This window comes from Hypanus sabinus, chromosome 19 (assembly GCF_030144855.1).
Source record: "Hypanus sabinus isolate sHypSab1 chromosome 19, sHypSab1.hap1, whole genome shotgun sequence".
Lineage (NCBI taxonomy): Eukaryota > Metazoa > Chordata > Chondrichthyes > Myliobatiformes > Dasyatidae > Hypanus > Hypanus sabinus.
In genome coordinates, this window is record NC_082724.1 from 3,173,381 (window position 1) to 3,187,938 (window position 14,558).

The window sequence follows — 14,558 nt, forward strand, 5'->3', positions numbered from 1 at the left end:
GCCCACTCGACTCAAGACACCGTCCAACCACACACACTCACTCCCACCAACACACACTCACTCCCACCAACACACACTCACTCCCACCGACACACACTCACTCCCACCAACACACACTCACTCCCACCGACACACACTCACTCCCACCGACACACACCCGCTCCCACCGACACACACCCACTCCCACCGACACACACCCACTCCCACCGACACACACTCGCTCCCACCGACACACACTCACTCCCACCGACACACACCCGCTCCCACCGACACACACCCACTCCCACCGACACACACCCGCTCCCACCAACACACACTCACTCCCACCGACACACACTCACTCCCACCAACACACACTCACTCCCACCGACACACACTCACTCCCACCGACACACACCCGCTCCCACCGACACACACTCACTCCCACCGACACACACTCACTCCCACCGACACACACCCGCTCCCACCGACACACACTCACTCCCACCGACACACACCCGCTCCCACCAACACACACTCACTCCCACCGACACACACTCACTCCCACCGACACACACCCGCTCCCACCGACACACACCCACTCCCACCGACACACACCCACTCCCACCGACACACACTCGCTCCCACCGACACACACTCACTCCCACCGACACACACCCGCTCCCACCAACACACACCCGCTCCCACCAACACACACCCGCTCCCACCGACACACACTCACTCCCACCGACACACACTCGCTCCCACCGACACACACTCACTCCCACCGACACAAACCCGCTCCCACCGGCACACAGTCACTCCCACCGACACACACTCACTCCCACCGACACACACTCGCGCCCACCGACACACACACGCTCCCACCGACACACACCCACTCCCACCGACACACACCCACTCCCACCGACACACACTCGCTCCCACCGACACACACTCACTCCCACCAACACACACTCGCGCCCACCGACACACACACGCTCCCACCAACACACACCCACTTCCACCAACACACACCGTGACCGCAGCGTGTTCCGTCTACACAACGTCCCGCAGCTGCTCACCCAGGCGACTCCCAACAGCTCCTTCTGGACCCACAACCTCACCCATCCAGTCAGACAGGGGCAGAGGAACACTCCCACCCACAGGTTCCCCTCACAGTCACACACCCCCACCCACAGGATCCCCAGTCACACACCCCCACCCACAGGATCCCCACCCAGTCACACACCCCCACCCACAGGATCCCCACCCAGTCACACACCCCCACCCATAGGTTCCCCAGTCACACACCCCCACCCACAGGATCCCCAGTCACACACCCCCACCCACAGGATCCCCACCCAGTCACACACCCACCCAGACGACCTGTCCTGGGCCCAGCACAGAAGGGTGATTACAAAGAGCACAGCAGTGCCTCTGCTTCCTTCGGAGTTAGGCATGGCACCTGACTCCTCCAGATGTGTGTCGGAGAGCGCATTGATTGGCTGCAGCACAGGGGTGGAGTCATGGAGCACATCCACATGGAACGCTGGTGCAGGAAAGCAGCATCCATCGTCAGGGATCCCACCACCCAGGACGTGCTCCCTTCTCACCGTTGCCATTTGGAAGGAGACACAGACACCTCAGGACCTTCTCCACCAGGTTCAGCAACAGTTACTAGCCCCCAACCATCAGGTTCTTCAACCAAAGGAGAAAACTTCACTCACCCTATCATCGTAATGTTCCTACAACCAATGGACTCACTTTCAAGGACCTTTCATCTCGTGCTCTCAGTATTTATTGCTTATTTATTTATTATTATTGTTTCTTTTTAGGATTTGTACATTTTGTTGACTTCTGCGCTTTGGTTGGATGCCCTAGTTGGCGAGCTTTAATTGATTCTGTTATGCTTATTATTCTATAGAATTAATGAGTATGCCCACAGGAAAATGAATCTCAGGGTTGTACCTGGTGAGGTATCTGTACTTGGAAGTGTCCCAGCATTGTTTAAATGTTGCTGTTAGCGATGGTGTTACCAGCTCTGTACCATCGCAGCATCATACAGGCCCTTTGGCCCACAATGTTGTAACTTATTCTAGGATCAATCCGACCCTCCATTTTTCTATCGACCATGTGCCTGTCTGATGTCCCCACCCTAGCAGAGCATTCCACACACCCACCACTCTCAGTGTGACTAAGCCCACCTCCGATATAATCCCTATACTTTCCTCCCATCAATGGGAAACAAGTCTCTGGGTACACACTCGATCTCTGCCTCTCGCCATCTTGTCATACAGACGTGTAGCGGCAGGTTGCGTCTGAATAAAATGATTGAATTTAGGGGTGAGGGGTGTGGGCAGCTGAAGAGGGTGGTCCTGAGCGAGCAGTAAGAACGGGGAGAGGAGTCTGGTGTGATAACGGCCCTCACCGGGTGGTGGGGAGCCCGGGACGGTTTGGTCTCGGAGGACGAGCTGTGCACTCACCTTCCCGGTGGATCGGACACCCTTCCAGATGCAGAAGAAACAGATGACCCAAGCGGCAAGCAGACACAGAGCCAACTCCCACCTCAGCGCGCCTATCTTCTCGATGCCCGACGACAGACCCAGAACATTCCGCCTGGGGGGGAGAGGAAAAGAAAAGGGATAGAGGGGGAGAGTGAGCGAGAATGGGAGGGGGACAGAGAGAGTGGGGGTGAGAGGGGAGAGGGTTGGAGCAAGGAGAGAGAAGAGAGGAGACATTACTCAACCTGTGGGCCGGGGAGTGTGTGCAGGGGTGGGTGGGAGGGGTAAGGGGCCGGGAATCTCCTTCAGGTTGTGCCAAACATGCTGATCAGAAGCAGAGAAACTCGCCTCGTCCTCGAGCTGGGAAAAAGCTGGCATGCAAAAAAGCTCGGAGAACATTAAAAACAAAAGAACCAAGGGCTACCTTTGGGTCAACCCAAATTCCAATTTAGTGAGCACGCTCCGGCTGACAGTATGGCACGCTGGGCACAGCCGTGTGGGGGGGGCACCAGGCTGGCCGGGGGTGGAGTGTGTTAGCCCCCTGTCCCATGGAGCTCTGCCGTATGGCGTTCTCGACCCCGCTGGCTCAGACACCCCCACACAGTGCAGGGGGCGGGCACGGGTTTAACAAGGGCACACATGCCACACACTGCAAATAACATCAGAACACAGATTGGTGCGCATACAGATTGCCAGAGCACTCTGTTACATTACAAACGAACCCCCCCGCCCTCCACCCGCCAGTTCAAATGCAACAACCTCCGCGTTCCACCGCCCCACACCCCATCACGTAAGAGTAATAGATCAAACAGCAGAGATTCTGCAGGTGCTGGAAATCCAGAGCAACACACACAAAGTGCTGGAGGAACCCAGCAGGTCAGGAGAGGAATAAACAGCCGATGTTTCGGTCCTGATGAAGGGTCTCGGCCTGAAATGTCGACTGTTTATTCCTCCACAGAAGCTGCCTGACCTGCTGAGCTCTCCAGCACTTTGTGAAAGCCAGGCCTTTGCAGTGGACTGTAACTCTGACAAACCGATCACCGCTAGCACCAATGACCAGCACAGTCAGAGAGAATGCCGGGGACGGCCTACAAGTGTTGCCACGCTTCCCGGACAAAACCCATGTGATTTCCGCAGACGGGAAGAATGCAGACTCCTTACGGACAACCCCAATCGGTGACCGCTGGCGTGGTAGAGACTTGCACAAATCGCGACAGTGCCGCCTATATGTTGAACCTGTCCTATATGACTCACAGAGTCATATGCGCAGGAAGATGCCCTTTGGCCCAACCAGTCCATGCTAACCAACATTCTCACATCCCTTTAACTCTCCTACCCATTTACCTGGCCAATTACCTTTAGAACGTTCTTAATGCACCTGCCTCAACCACTTCCTCTGGCAGCTCGTTCCACACACAGACCACCCTCTGGATGAAAAAGATGCCCCTCAGGTTCCTATTAAATCTCTCTCCTCTCACCTTAAACCTGTGCCCTCTGGTTCTTGATTCCCCGTCCCTGGGAGAAGGGCTGTGTGCACTCAGGCATGAATGCGCGGCCTGTGTACAGATTGTAATATCAACCAGCGTTTGCCAGCCGCAGGAATCTTCTGCTGTGTGTGGCCGCACTTCAGACTTGTGAACTGCCCGGATAGCGGACAGTTCACAGGAGCGGAGCCTGTAGTAACCTGGGAAGGAGCTGTATAGAGTCATGTAAAATATGCATGGGATTTCAACGAACACCAGGGAATAGGCCTCACTACACTGTCCCATCACACACTCACAGGGTCACAGAGTGAAGCTCCCTCCACACCGTCCCATCACACACTCACAGGGTCACAGAGTGAAGCTCCCTCCACACCGTCCCATCACACACTGCCAGGGTCAGACACAGAGTGAAGCTCCCTCCACACCGTCCCATCACACACTCCCGGGGTCAGACACTGAGTGAATCTCCCTCCACACCGTCCCATCACACACTCCCAGGGTCAGACACAGAGTGAATCTCCCTCCACACCGTCCCATCACACACTCCCGGGGTCAGACACAGAGTGAATCTCCCCCCACACCTTCCCATCACACACTTCCGGGGTCAGACACATAGTGAATCTCCCCCCACACCTTCCCATCACACACTCCCGGGGTCAGACACAGAGTGAATTTCCCTCCACACTGTCCCATCACACACTGCCGGGGTCAGACACAGAGTGAAGCTCCCTCCACACCATCCCATCACACACTCCCAGGGTCAGACACAGAGTGAAACTCCCTCCACACTGTCCCTTCACACACTCCCGGGGTCAGACACAGAGTGAAACTCCCTCCACACTGTCCAATCACACGCTCCCGGGGTCAAACACAGAGTGAAACTCCCTCCACACTGTCCCTTCACACACTCCTGGGGTCAGACACAGAGTGAAACTCCCTCCACACCATCCCATCACACACTCCCGGGGTCAGACACAGAGTGAAGCTCCCTCCACACTGTCCCATCACACACTCCCAGGGTCAAACACAGAGTGAAACTCCCTCCACACTGTCCCTTCACACACTCCCGGGGTCAGACACAGAATGAATCTCCCTCCACATCGTCCCATCACACACTCCCAGGGCCAGACACAGAGTGAATCTCCCTCCACATCGTCCCTTAAACACACTCCCGGGGTCAGACACAGAGTGAATCTCCCTCCACACTGTCCCATCACACACTCCCGGGGTCAGACACAGAGTGAATCTCCCTCCACACCATCCCATCACACACTCCCGGGGTCAGACACAGAGTGAATCTCCCTCCACACTGTCCCATCACACACTCCCAGGGTCAGACACAGAGTGAATCTCCCTCCACACCGTCCCATCACACACTCCCGGGGTCAGACACAGAGTGAATCTCCCATCACACCGTCCCATCACACACTCCCGGGGTCAGACACAGAGTGAATCTCCCTCCACACCGTCCCATCACACACTCCCGGGGTCAGACACAGAGTGAATCTCCCTCCACACCGTCCCATCACACACTCCCGGGGTCAGACACAGAGTGAATCTCCCTCCACACCGTCCCATCACACACTCCCAGGGTCAGACACAGAGTGAAACTCCCTCCACACCGTCCCATCACACACTCCAGGGGTCAGAAACAGAGTGAATCTCCCTCCACACCGTCCCATCACACACTCCCGGGGTCAGACACAGAGTGAATCTCCCTCCACACCGTCCCATCACACACTCCAGGGGTCAGACACAGAGTGAATCTCCCTCCACACCGTCCCATCACACACTCCCATGGGGTAGACAAGGGTTCTCTGTTCTTCGCTCTCTGCTCCCATCATCACCTCCCTGCATCTATTCTCCCCCCACCCCCAATCCCCCACACACACAGTGAAACTAAATATAAAGGGTAATGAAATGAAGACCAACTGGACTGGATCACCAATATCTGTAAAGAGAAAGAGGGGTGAAAGGTCGGTGCCGTGGAGGGGGAGCGTGGCTGACAGGATGTGGGTTCTCAGGGATGTGATGTCTACACTGGGCTTTGACGTGGCAACCCTTGGCTGGAACGAAGTGGCAGAATCGACAACACGCTCGTCCCCCAGAAACAGAAACTTCATCCCACACCGGACTGACATGTCCCTCTGGTCAGCGTGTGAGACAGAGGGGGGGGTAGAGGGAGAACGAGAGTGAGGGAGGAGGGAGGGAAGGGTGACCAAGAAAGGAAAGCGAGATAAGATTTTGAGGAGGAAGGGGGAGGGGAAGAGAAAAACAGAAAAAAGGGCTGAATGGGGGGAAGTGAGATAAAAATGGGGAAGAGAGAGGAAGTGAGAGGTGCTCTGGAGAGACACAGAGAAGGAAGGGGAGGGAGAGGGAGAGAGACACACATATAAGGAGGGAGTCGGGGAGGGGAGAGCGATGCGGAGCTGTAGAGAAGACGCTGTCTGGCCTGCGAGAGGAGGGAACAATCTTTAAGTGGACAGATGTTATTTTGGTGTCAGTGATGGTGAAATCACAATCGCAACGGGCATCTACAAAAATGGAGGGAGGGGCAGGGGTGGAGGGGTAATAATTTCAACACAGGCGTTCCTACATAGAGGGTGGGTGGAGTCACTGTACACAACAGGCAGTGAGCCAGCAGCAGGATCGTTCTCACAGCAATTGCTGTGAGTGTTGAGGAAAAAAGGGTATGGAGGGGCTAATGGGAGGCTTGAGGAGGGACCCAGGACCTGTGGAGCTTAGAGACTTGGGATGGAAGGTACCACCACTGGCAGTGGGCTGCTGAACCCAGGAGGGTGGTGCAGAGGGCAAGAGGTCGAGGAGACCAGTGGCGGAGAGTTGAAGAAGAAGTCGTTGTTTCGAGGTGAGGAGAGCTGAGGCTTTGGAGGACCAGGCTCTTAAATAAATAATAAAACAAACTGCATTTGCTGGAAACAATCAAAAAGCACAGAAACAGGCCATTCAGCCCATCTTCTACATGCCAACCTTGATGCTAGCTGCATTTGGACCAGATCCCCCTAAAGCAGAGGGGCAAATTTTTCACCAGAAGGTGAGCTGGTAGAACTGGACAACGCAGATGGCTTGGGTGTGATGGGCCCTAGGGGCCTGTTTCTGTGATGTATGACCCTATGGTAACCCTACTCCTCACCCACCCCGCCATGACCGCTCCAATCTGGCTCAGGGAACAGCTCATCATCAAGCCCCAGGACACAACCTCAGATAGCCTGCACTTCCTGTTTGTTTCCGAGCCACCCCTCCCCATTTGGAAAGTGTGTAGAGTAACCGCTTGTGTAACACTTTACAGTGTCAGCGATCAGGGTTCAATTCCTGCCACAGTCCGTAAGGAGTTCTTCCCCAGACCACTAGGGTTTCCTCCGGGTGCTCTGGTTTCTTCCCACACTCTACGGCGAACGGGTTAGGGTTAGAGAGTTGTGGGCGTGCTCGTGGACACCCCCTCCCCACCCATCCTCAGACGGCGCTGGTCACTGATGGAGAATGATGCATTTCACTGCATGCTTCAACGTGTATGTCACAAATTTATAATCTCATCTCCAGCAAGAGCTGCATTCTCTTCTCACCATTGCAACACGCTCTTTCTTTCTCACACCCTCTAAAGCACCTCATTCCGTTTCTGCTCACTTGCTAATGTGTCACTGACACTTCCTGCTCCCCCCCCCCCCACTGCGACACACACTAAACGCTGGAGGAACTCAGGTCAGGCGGCGTCCACAGAGAGGAATGAACAAATGTGTCGGGACGAGGCCCTTCATCAAGAAAGGGTGCCACCCAGTGCTGAGCTGCGCCAGCATTTTGCGTGTGTGGCCCCAGACTTCCAGCAGGATCGCTGGTGTTTCACTTGTTTACTGTCTCCACTTCTGATGAGGAGCTATAGGCCTGAGAGTTTAACCCCGTTTCTCTCTTTCTGCCCCAACGGCGGTGTATTTCCTGCCTGAGAGTTTAACCCTGTTTCTCTCTTTCTGCCCCAACGGCGGTGTATTTCCTGCCTGAAAGTTTAACCCTGTTTCTCTCTTTCTGCCCCAACGGCGGTGTATTTCCTGCCTGAGAGTTTAACCCCGTTTCTCTCTTTCTGCCCCAACGGCGGTGTATTTCCTGCCTGAGAGTTTAACCCCGTTTCTCTCTTTCTGCCCCAACGGCGGTGTATTTCCTGCCTGAGAGTTTAACCCCGTTTCTCTCTTTCTGCCCCAACGGCGGTGTATTTCCTGCCTGAAAGTTTAACCCTGTTTCTCTCTTTCTGCCCCAACGGCGGTGTATTTCCTGCCTGAGAGTTTAACCCCGTTTCTCTCTTTCTGCCCCAACGGCGGTGTATTTCCTGCCTGAGAGTTTAACCCCGTTTCTCTCTTTCTGCCCCAACGGCGGTGTATTTCCTGCCTGAGAGTTTAACCCCGTTTCTCTCTTTCTGCCCCAACGGCGGTGTATTTCCTGCCTGAGAGTTTAACCCCGTTTCTCTCTTTCTGCCCCAACGGCGGTGTATTTCCTGCCTGAGAGTTTAACCCCGTTTCTCTCTTTCTGCCCCAACGGCGGTGTATTTCCTGCCTGAAAGTTTAACCCTGTTTCTCTCTTTCTGCCCCAACGGCGGTGTATTTCCTGCCTGAAAGTTTAACCCTGTTTCTCTCTTTCTGCCCCAACGGCGGTGTATTTCCTGCCTGAAAGTTTAACCCTGTTTCTCTCTTTCTGCCCCAACGGCGGAGTATTTCCTGCCTGAAAGTTTAACCCTGTTTCTCTCTTTCTGCCCCAACGGCGGAGTATTTCCTGCCTGAAAGTTTAACCCTGTTTCTCTCTTTCTGCCCCAACGGCGGTGTATTTCCTGCCTGAAAGTTTAACCCTGTTTCTCTCTTTCTGCCCCAACGGCGGTGTATTTCCTGCCTGCATCTTTTATTTCCAGCAAACTGCAGTTTCTGTTTTGATTCTCAGACTTGAGTTAGTGGGGCTGGGCTGAGAACAGGAAGCAGTGTCAGTGAGTCTGCGTTGTGTAGAGAGAGGGAGTGAGAGGTTACAGAGGGTGGGTTTCAGGGTGTGGAGAGATGGGGGCAGGTCACCCGAGTTGGAGAGCAGACAGCAGTCTGGGATCCAGACAGGAAAGTTACATCTGAGGTGAAAGATCTCCTTGAGTGGCTAGGCAGGCAGGAGGGGCAGAATCTGAGGGGAAAGGGAGGGGAGAGGAATCAACATTCAACCTGAGGCCTTGTATTTGACTTTCCTCTCAGGGTGGAATGTACCTAAGGCCATTCAGCCAGTAACCCTGTGCTGGCCCTTCCTGAGGGAGTGCCAACAAAGAACAGTCAGGGCAAGAGGAAGGGGCAGATAGTGAGGCCAAGAGTTAGACAGGCCAATGTGCAATGAGTTCAAGAGGCAAAGAGATGAAGGGGCAGCAAGGTCAAAGGGCAGACCCTGCAGCACAAGGGAGTGGCATTTAGGAGTGGGGTGCACCCCAGTGGTGCTGGGACATCCCAGTTTGGTCCTGTTCACCAAACAGAGTCACGGAGACATTGGAAAATAACGCGATCACTGGCTTTCTTACTCCCAGAATTCTGTCACGGGGGAGGTGTAGTTGGTGGTGTTGCAACTGGCACAGTCAGAGAGGTTCTTGCGCAGACGGTCCTCGATGCAGTGATCGGTGTTCCAGGTATGACCACACCTGGCCCAGGGCAGCTCGCTCTGGAAGGTCTGGAAGAGGTAGTATATTCCCCAGGCCAGGATCACGATATAGTAGACATTCAACAGAGACACGATGACGACGGAGGCACAGCCAATTCCTGTCAGGGCAGCCATACACGCAAACAATTAAACACAGCAAACAGTCCCAATTGCGTCCCCTCTTCCCTTCAACACCTCCATTCCCAAAAGCTAGCCCAGAGTTCTCCAGTTCCAGTCTGCATCAACTAACAACCATTGGCCCCAAATCCCAACCCTTGACATGAAATCCTAAACATTGGCTCCAAATCTCAACCATTGACTTCAGTTCCCAATGAATGGTCTCAAATCCCTCTAGGTCAAAATCCAAACCTACCTTCGCCCCTGGTCCCCTGCCTCACCCACCAGATGCTCTCCCTTCATCTGCTGAGTTAGACACATTTTCATCCTCTACTTCTCTCTGCCAATCCTCTCTCTCCTCAGTCCAGCCCATGGTTCTGATCAATGTGGTAACGTCACCCTTTCTGCCCTGTCTTTCTTCCAGTCCCGCACTCCTATCCTGCCCACCTCTTCCTGGTCCATCCTCCACCCCGTATCTCTCATTCTCTCCCATTTCCCTCCATCCCCTCCCTCATCTCCTCCTCCCTTTTCCTGTATGTCACCACCCATTCCCCCAGCTCCCCTACCCCTTCCCTCTCCTCTCCACCCACCCCATGCGCTCCCCTGCCCCTTCCCTCTCCTCTCCACCCACCCCACGGGCTGCCCTGCCCCTTCCCTCTCCTCTCCACCCACCCCACGCGCTGCCCTGCCCCTTCCCTCTCCTCTCCACCCACCCCATGCGCTCCCCTGCCCCTTCCCTCTCCTCTCCACCCACCCCATGCGCTCCCCTGCCCCTTCCCTCTCCTCTCCACCCACCCCATGCGCTCCCCTGCCCCTTCCCTCTCCTCTCCACCCACCCCATGCGCTCCCCTGCCCCTTCCCTCTCCTCTCCACCCACCCCATGCGCTCCCCTGCCCCTTCCCTCTCCTCTCCACCCACCCCACGCGCTGCCCTGACATGAAAGCCACACTTACCAGAGAAAATTGGGCAGAGTTTCTCCCAGCAGGTGATTCCTCCTTGGGATGTGTACTGGCCAACAGCAACTTCCAGAAAGAACACGGGCAGACCTCCACCAATCAGGAAGATAAAATATGGGATAAGAAAAGCACCTGAATGGGGAAAGAGAAGACTCACAGATAATACAAGATCAAACAAAAACTCATTGATTGTCAGACCACAGGAGTCAATCCCAGTGGCAAATTCATTGCAAATACAGGGTCATGTATATCCTCCAGCCCTAATGTGAAGCCAAGGCGCACACTCCACACATACAGGGAGTGTAGTCTACAAATTCCCCCACAAACCAATCAGGTGTGTCGTACAGCAGCAACATGGTAGTTGGTGGGTCTCAGACCCTGCCTGACCTCAGTGGAGGCTCCATCCCAGAGCCTGACTCCCACTTTGACCTTGCAATGGGGTTGGGCAGCAGCTGGCTCCCAGAACTGGTGACAGAGGAAAGCCAGGGCATTACACCATTCAACCATCAAACTCTGGAAAGTGACGACATAGGGAAGCTCAGAGGTCAGTGGCAGAACAGCTGGACATTGGGCCTGACTCAGGACAGTCTGTGCTTAACCTGGATGAAAAGGAGAGGCAGGTTGTGATACCTGTCACAGCTCAACAGCCCAGTCACAAACAAGCCTTCCTTGCTGACCAAGATACCCAAATACGCTAGTGCCAGCGGCCCGTGTATGACCCATATCCCTCTAAACCTGTCTCAACCACTTCCTTTGGCAGACTGGTTCACACACCCCTCAGGCCCCTATTAATTCCCTCTCCTTTCTCAGCTTCAACCTGTGCCCTCTGCTTCTCAATTCCTCGGCCCTAGCACAGCAGTACTGTACTCGTTCACAGCCCCTCACCATATACTCAAGGGAATTCGGCCACGAGGTAGTTGGAGGCAGTAACCCTTCCCCTACCTTCAGAGTGCCGTCTCCAATAGAGACAGGAGACACAGAGCTTTTATCTTGCTTGTTTTGGAACAGGGTTTGCAGCTGACGGTTCAAATTCGTGGACGTTTTGTCCAAGCGGCGTCACATTTCTATGCCTCAGTCACATCAGCATTATCACTACACCACTAAGGAGGCTGTAGGAAGGCCACACACACGCACACTCACACCCTCACTGGGGACACGTCCCGTACATACTAAACACACACGCACACTCACACCCTCACTGGGCACGTCCCGTACATACTAAACACACATGCACGCTCACACCCTCACTGGGGACACGTCCCGTACATACTAAACACACGCTCACACCCTCACTGGGGACACGTCCCGTACATACTAAACACACGCTCACACCCTCACTGGGGACACGTCCCGTACATACTAAACACACGCTCACACTCACACCCTCACTGGGGACACGTCCCGTACATACTAAACACACACACACGCTCACACCCTCACTGGGGACACGTCCCGTACATACTAAACACACACACACGCTCACACCCTCACTGGGGACACGTCCTGTACATACTAAACACACGCTCACACCCTCACTGGGGACACGTCCCGTACATACTAAACACACGCTCACACCCTCACTGCGGACACGTCCCGTACATACTAAACACACACACACACCCTCACTGGGGACACGTCCCGTACATACTAAACACACACACACACACACCCTCACTGGGGACACGTCCCGTACATACTAAACACACGCTCACACCCTCACTGGGGACACGTCCCGTACATACTAAACACACGCTCACACCCTCACTGGGGACACGTCCCGTACATACTAAACACACACACACACCCTCACTGGGGACACGTCCCGTACATACTAAACACACACACACACCCTCACTGGGGACACGTCCCGTACATACTAAACACACGCTCACACCCTCACTGCGGACACGTCCCGTACATACTAAACACACGCTCACACCCTCACTGGGGACACGTCCCGTACATACTAAACACACACACACACCCTCACTGGGGACACGTCCCGTACATACTAAACTACTAAACACACACACACAGAACAGACTACTCTATTCCATGGATAGGAACCATTTCCCAACATTCTGTTTAGCCACTGTGGGTTAACCTTTATTCAGTCTCTTCACAGCTCATTGTTCAAAGGCTGAGACATGACGACGATTGGAATCTAGTCTGGTCCAAATCAAAACATTCTCGGCCCCTTTCCCAGAGGTACACAAAAAATATTTTAATTTGTTTTCTGATAAACTTAACCTTGAGTTCATTCATGCAGGGTCTGAGGAAGTAGCTCGTATCAAATGACTCACTCTCACCCAAAGATCTGAGATGCCATCATCTTAACTGCAGCCAGCTCAGGCTCACGAAAATTAACCCCCTTTGCAACACACACACAAAATGCTGGAGAAACTCAGGAGGTCATAAAATCCCATGGCATTACAGGAAAGGTACTGGCATGCATAGTGGAATGGCTGGCGGGCAGAGGCAGTGAGAGGGAATAAAGGGGCCTTTTCTGGTTGGCTGCCAGTGACTAGTGGTGTTCCTCAGGGGTCAGTATTGGGATCACTATTTTTCACATAGTTTGTCAATGATTTAGATAACGGAATTGATGGCTTTGTGGCAAAGTTTGCAGAAGATACAAAGATAGGTAGAGGGATAAGTAATGCTGAGGAAGCAATGTGATTGCAGAAGTACTTGGACAAATTGGAAGAATGGGCAAAAAAGTGGCAGATGGAGTATAGTGTTGTGAAATGTATGATAATGCATTTTGATAAAAGGAACAATAGTGCCGACTATAATCTAAATGGGGAGAAAGTTCAAACATCAGAGGTGCAGAGGGACTGAGGAGTCCTCGTGCAAGACTCCCAGAAGGTTCATTTACAAGTTGAGTCTGTGGTAAAGAAGGCAAATGCACTGTTGACATTTATTTCAAGTGGAACAGAATATAAAAACAAGAACAATAATGCTATAATGCTGAGACTTTATAAGACACTAGTTATGCTACACTTTGAGCATTGTCAACAGTTTTGAACCCATATCTCAGAAAGGACATGCTATCATTGGAGAGAGTCCAGAAGAGGTTCTTGAAGATGATTCCAGGAATGAAGGGTTTACCATGTGAGGGGCATTTTAGCAGCTTCGGGCCTGTACCCACTGGCATTTAGAAAAGTGCGGGGGGGAAACCTACTGAATGTTGAGAGGACTAGATAGGACGGATGTGAAGAGGAGGTTTCGTATGTTGGGGGTACCCAGAACTAGAGGGCACAGCCTCAGAATTGAGGGGCGACCTTTTAGAACAGAGGTAAGGAGGATTTTTTTAGCCAGAGAGTAGTGAATCGGTGGGATGCTCTGCCACAGACTGTGGTGGGGGCCAAGTCCATTGGTGTATTCAAAGTGGAAGTTGATAGATTCCTGAGTGGTCAGGGCATCAAAGATTATGGCAAGAAGGAGGGTGAGCCAGATCCAGGATCAGCCATGATGGAATGGCAGAGCACTCGATGGGCTGAATGGCCTAGTTCTGCTATGTCTCACTTTTAGGCAGCATCTATGGGGGGGGGGGGGGTAATCCATGCTAGAATCTTTCCTGTACAACCAGGGGCTCTTATCTTGTTAAGCAGCCACAATTGTGGCATCTTGTCAAAGGCCTTCTGAAAATCCAAATAAACAACATCCACTGACTGTCCATTGTCTATCCCGCAATCCACCACTGTTATTTCCTCAAAGAACAACAAATTGGTCAGGGAAGATTTTCCCTTGAGGAAACTATGCTGACTACAGCCTATTTTATCATGTTCCTCCAAGTACCCTGAGACCTCATCCTCAATAATCAATTCCAACATCTTTCCAACCACTGAGGCCAGACTAAC

At 53.4% G+C, this 14,558-nt stretch overlaps 1 protein-coding gene across 4 annotated transcripts in view; it reads right to left on the reverse strand.

The window, feature by feature from the left end:
- LOC132377676 (sodium- and chloride-dependent taurine transporter-like) overlaps positions 1-14,558 on the reverse strand; it is a 60,626-nt gene that overhangs the window by 24,340 nt on the left and 21,728 nt on the right. For 3 of the 4 annotated variants that reach the window (XM_059943902.1, XM_059943901.1, XM_059943900.1), the window contains 3 exons: positions 10,696-10,830; positions 9,510-9,744; positions 2,466-2,598 (listed from right to left, as the gene is read on the reverse strand). In XM_059943902.1, the coding sequence (XP_059799885.1) occupies positions 2,466-2,598; positions 9,510-9,744; positions 10,696-10,830 (503 nt within the window). Of the gene's footprint in view, positions 1-2,465; positions 2,599-9,505; positions 9,745-10,695; positions 10,831-14,558 lie in introns of those variants that run through there. The other variant, XM_059943903.1, reaches the window with a different exon arrangement.